Source organism: Belonocnema kinseyi, chromosome 4 (genome assembly GCF_010883055.1).
Source record: "Belonocnema kinseyi isolate 2016_QV_RU_SX_M_011 chromosome 4, B_treatae_v1, whole genome shotgun sequence".
Classification (NCBI taxonomy): Eukaryota; Metazoa; Arthropoda; class Insecta; order Hymenoptera; family Cynipidae; genus Belonocnema; species Belonocnema kinseyi.
The window spans coordinates 17257811-17263646 of NC_046660.1; the positions used below are offsets into that span (position 1 = coordinate 17257811).

Consider the following 5836-nt stretch of genomic DNA (forward strand, 5'->3'; position numbering starts at 1 on the left):
TTGCAAATAAAATCACGAAAATAATATCCTGCTCGCGCACCTTTTTTTTACTGATATGAACGTTTCTCTCTCTCTAATTCTAATCCTAATATTGTGCTTTTTTTTCGGAAGATCTACAAATGATCTTTGCGGAAGCGTCGAAAACTCACTCTTTGCGCTGGGTGTGCTCAACTAAAGTCAACTTCCTCGTCAATTCGAGTCTTTAAATTTCCGGGATCACAGTGGGAAAAAGAAGCTGAAAAACGAGGAAAAATAGGGGAAAGATTAAACATTAATTTTTCAATCTAGAGAAAAAGGGACAATCTTTTTTCTCCGAAAATTTGTCTCTTTAAATCATTTTTTTTTTTTTTTAAATAAAATGCCATTAAGGAATTTATTTCTACAATTTGGATATAGTTACAAGATGATCAGATTTTTCGAAAAAAAACTACTTTTTTGAAAAATTTTGTTTTAAAAATTATTATGTTTATTTATTGAATTCTCATGTTAAATTCTACAATTGAAAATTGAAGAAAATTCGACAATGGAATTTTCAATATTCCATTTTGTTCAATTCTAAATAATTTAATTTTTAACTGTTGAGAAGTTAAGGAAATTCAACTGTTCTAAACTCAATGTTTTTCAATTTTCTAAAGCTGGAAATTCTATTTTCTTTAATGTTCAATAATGGAATTTTCATTTATTAAAGATTCTATTTTCTTTCATTTTCAAGAGTTGAGAATTCAATTATTAATTTTTTTTTTCTATTTTCAACTATTGAATTTTACATTTTCTTCAATTCTAAGCTATTGCATTTTTAACTGTTGAAAATTGAAGGAAATTCATCTATTGAAGATACATTATTCTTTTATTTTCAATTTTCTTTAATTAACAACAGTTCAAAATTCAATTTCTTAAAATTTTCAACAATGGAATTCGCATCTGTTGAAGATTCTAAAATTTTCTTCAACTTTTAACAGTTAAAAATTCGATTTTCTTAAATTTTCAACAATAAAATTCAATTTTTTTTTTTAATTTTCAACAATGAAATTCGCATCTTTTGAAAATTCAAAACAGTGAAAAATGCATTTTTAAATTCTTTTTTTATTTTTCAACAATTGAATTTTCAACTGTTCAAAATTGAAGAAAATTTAATTTTAAACTGTTGAAATAGAAAAAATTTAACTATTTAAAACTCAATATTCCTTAATTTAAAATTTTCAAAAATAAAAAATATAATTTTCTTTAATTTTCAACAATGGAATTTTAATCTACTAAAGATTCAATTTTTCATCACTGGAAATTAAATTTGTTCCATTTTCAACAAATAATTTTCCATTTTCTTCAATTCTAAACAAATGGCATTTTTATTGTTAAAAATTGAACAAAAATTTATCGACTGAAATCTCAATGTTTACATTTCTTTAATTTTTCTCCATTCAATTTTTAACAATGGAATTTTCATCTGTTGAAAATTCAATTTTCAAGTTTCAACAGTTGAAAAAAATGAAAAAATAAAATTTTCCAACTGTTGCAAATTCTATTATTGAAAATTAAATAAAATTGAATTTTCATTGTTGAAAAATGGAGAAAATTCAAATTTCAATTTTCTTTCATTTTCAATTTTCCTCAATTAACAACAGTTAAAAATTCAATTTCTTAAAATTTTCAACAAGTTTCAACAGTTAAAATTTTACTTTATTAAATTCATACCAGTGAAAAAAGAAATGTTTAATTCTGTTTTTTTTTTCTACAATTTAATTTTTAACTGTTCAAAATTGAAAAAATTTAATGATTGAAAATTCAATATTCTTTCATTTTCAACAATCAAAAACTCAATTTTCTTCAATTTTCCACGAAAGAATTTTCAAAAGTTGAAAATTCAATTTTTTTAAAATACTTTCAACAATTGAATTCCCTTCAAATCTAAAAAATTGCATTTCTTTTGTTAAAAATTGAACAAAAATTTAAATGACTGAAAACTTAATCTTCAATTTTCTTCAAGTTTCAACAGTTGAAAAAAATTTAAACTGTTGCAAACTCTATTATGGAAAATTGGATTTTCCATTGTTGAAAGATGAAGAAAATTCAATGTTCAATTTTCTTCAATTTTGCAACACCTGAAAAATCAATTTTCTTCAATTTCCCACAACAGGGTTAAATTCTAAAAAATTGCATTATTAACTGTTGAAAAATGAAGACAATTCAACTGTTGAAAACTAGAATTTCAAATTTTCTTCCATTTTCAACATTTAAAAATTAAATTTTATTCAATTCGCAACAGTTAAAAACGCATTTTTAAATTATTTTTTCAAACATTTTCATTTTTCATATTCAATTCTAAAGAATTGAATTAACTGTTTAAAATGGAAGAAAATTTGATTTTCAACTGCTAAATATTCAATATTATTAAATTTGCAACATCTGAAAATTCATTTTTTTCCATTTTTAATAATTGAATTTCCCATATTCTTCAAATCTAAATAATTAAATTGTCAATTGCTAAAAATGGAATAAAATACAGTTGCTGAAAACTCAATGTTCAATTTTCTTCGATTTTCGGCAATTAAAAAATTCAATTTTTTTTTTCAATTTTCAGACGTTGAAAATTCAATCATGAATTTTTCGTTAATTTTCAATAATCAAATTTTTATCTGTTGAAGATTCAATTTTCCTTTAGTTTCAATAGTGGAAAAAATGTTTGAATTGAATTTTCAACTGTAGGAAATTAAAAAAAAATTAATGTTTCAATTGTTAAAAAATGAATAAAATTCAATTTCCTTCAATTTTCAAAAGTTAAAAATTCAATTTTCAACAACAGAACTTGCAACAGTTGAAAATTCAATTATTAATTTTTAAAAATATTTTTAACAATTGAAAACTGAAAAATTCAAGTGTTGAAAATTTAAGAAAATTCAATGTTTCAGCAGCTGAAAATTCAATTTTTTTTCTATTGTCAACAATTGAATATTCAATTGCGAAAAACTGAATAAAATACGATTGTTGAAAACTCAATGTTCAATTTTCTTTCAATTTCAATTTTCTTCAATTTTCGACAGTTGAAAAATTCAATTTTCTTCGTAGAAAAACATTTTTAAATGACTTTTCAAATGTAGGAAATTTGAAAAAAAAAAGATTCTCAAAAATGAAAAATTCAATTTTCCACAACAATTGAAAATTCAATTATTTATTTTTTCAAAATATTTTCAACAACTGAATTTCCCATTTTCTTCAAATATAAAAAACTTCATTTTCAACTGTTGAAAACTGAATGTTCAATTTTTTATTTTATTTTTAACAATTTAATTTTCCATTTTTACTCATTCTAAGCAGCTGAATTATCAACAATGAAATTTCTATCTGTTGAAAATTGAATCATCAGTTGAAAATTATATTCTATTAAATTGGCAGGCTCTGAATTTTTATTTCTATTTTTAACAATTGAATTTTCCATTTTCTTCAACTCTACACAATTGAATTTTCAACTGTTGAAAACTGAAGAAAATTAAATTTGCAATTTTTGAAAATTGTAGAAAATTGATAATTTAATTTTCAACAGTTGAAAAAACAAATGTTTAAAATACAAGAAAATTTAATTTAATAAATAAATAGTTCAATCCATAAAAAAAAATTCGATAAAAGTTGATCTTCATTTTAAAAAAGAATTCCAACTCTAATAAATCTTCTTGTGAGCTCATTGGAAATTCTATTCACGCCCATAAAAAAAGCCCGACAAAGAATAAAATTTGTTAAAAAAAAAAAAAAAAAAAAACATTCACATATTTAAAATCGTGCTCATAAATATTTTCTCTCTTAAAAAATACCATCATAAATAACTAAATCCTGATACTTTTTCGTTCAGAAAATTATTTTAGCTTTAAAATTTTATCTAAATCATAAATACTTTATTAAAAATTTGTAAATTTTGTATTGGCAAGAAATAAAAATAAAATTTCAGACCCACAAGTCCCGACGTTAAATCTCAAAATTTTCATGACTATTTTCTCGAAATTTAAAGACAAAGAAGCTTTTTCCAGAATCTGGAGAAAAGGGGAAATTTTTCAAGAAAAGGTGGACACTCGGGAGAATATAGGAAGGACCGTGATCCCTAAAATTTAGAAAAAAATAAGATACAATTACTAATTACAAGTATGTCCGATCGTTTCCATGATTCACAACACAAAGTAGTACAAAAGGTGATTTTAAATATTTCTAAAAATTTTCCATCTAAAAAAAAAATGCAATATAACATTTAAAATTATGCTAAAAATTATTGTACTATTTGATAATTCGCAAAAGTATACTGACTAACAATTTCATCACACAGTTTAGTCTTTTCGATAATCTTTCTCTCTTTTTTTTTTCTCAATAACGCCGCCCATTTAAAAACTAAATTCTTGTTTGTTTCTTTTTTAATAAAAATCTTAATCCACAATTTCTACCTTTTAAGAAAATAACCAAATCCTATTTTATGAGTAATGCATTTTTAAAAAAAATTATTTGGCCACTAAAGTTCATATTTCAGGAAAAAAAAATTGAAATACTGTTCAGAAAAGGGAGTAAAATTGGAGAATAAGACTTTTCCGAGGAAAGATTATAGTTTTGAAAAGGGCACCCCTAATGACGTAGATTTCACCAAAATGTTATTTTCGCAAAGTTAATTTAACGTTCCCTAGAAACGTTCAAGTCCGGGGCCGGATATTTTCGCAACAAGTGTTTTGCTAAATTTCCTCCGTCTCCTCGCTCGGCTCATTCTCGACAAATTCGACGTGCGTGAAGGGAAAGTGGCCAACTTTTCCGTGAAGCTCGCCCTCCCACTGACCATTTATATTCGTTTTAGTGACTTTGATCACGTCGCCAACCTCGAGCTGCAGGGCCGTTTTGTCATAGGCATTTGGCACCCGGGACTGTTTGACTTTGGCGAGGGCCGGCAGAATCCGTTGAATATTCGTCCGTCGATTGGCGGGAGCGACGGAAAATTCGGGATGAGTTGGCTGGGCCGAGATTGGCCCCAGATTCGAATTCGAATTCGAGCCGGAACTTCCGCCACTCTCGGGTCGTGCATTCTCAATATGATGACCATCCTCGTCGTATTTTTGAACGTAGGGAACTGGCACCGAGCCGGTTTGCCCGAGACTGTTCCTCGCTGTCCACCACTGCTCCTCGTACTTTGAAATTATCGTTAAAATCTCCCCTGTTGGCACAGAATCCGAAACAATTTCATTATTTCACTTTTTAATTTTAACGGCTGAAAATGGAATTTTTTTAACCCTCGAAAATCGAAGAAAATTATTCAACATTGAGTTTTCAACAATCGTATTTTATTCAATTTTTCGGCAATTGAAAATACAATTTTTTAGAATTGAAGAAAATAGAAAATTCAATTCAATTTTCAACTATTGCGGCTTAGAATGAATTATTAAAAATTCAGTTTTCAACAGTTGAAAATGTACTTTTTAGAATTGAAGAGAATGGGAAATTCAATTAATGAAAATATTTTTAAAAATTAATAATTGAATTTTCAATTATTGTGGAAAATTGAATTTTTTTAACTGTCGCAAATAGAAGAAAATGAAAGAACAACAATCTTATTTTATTCAATTTTTGGAAATTGAAAATTCAATTGTTTAGATTTTGAAGAAAGTGGAAAATTCAATTTTCAACTATTGCTGCTTAGAATGAGTGAAAATGGAAAATTAAATTGTTAGAAATCAAATAATAAATTGAAAATTCAGTTTACGACAGTTGAAAATTGGTTTTTTTTTTAGAATTGAAGAGAATGGAAAATTCAATTACTGAAAATATTTGAAAAAAATTAATAAATGAATCTTCAATTGTTGTGGAAAATTGAATTTTA

General features: G+C 25.4%; 1 protein-coding gene across 1 annotated transcript in view; it reads right to left on the reverse strand.

The window, feature by feature from the left end:
* Positions 1-4344: 4344 nt before the first annotated feature.
* LOC117172089 (adapter molecule Crk) overlaps positions 4345-5836 on the reverse strand; it is a 15771-nt gene continuing 14279 nt past the window's right edge. Inside the window, exon 4 of the mRNA XM_033359851.1 lies at positions 4345-5173. Within this exon, the coding sequence (XP_033215742.1) occupies positions 4701-5173 (473 nt within the window). The 3' untranslated portion in view covers positions 4345-4700. The remainder of the gene's footprint in view (positions 5174-5836) is intronic.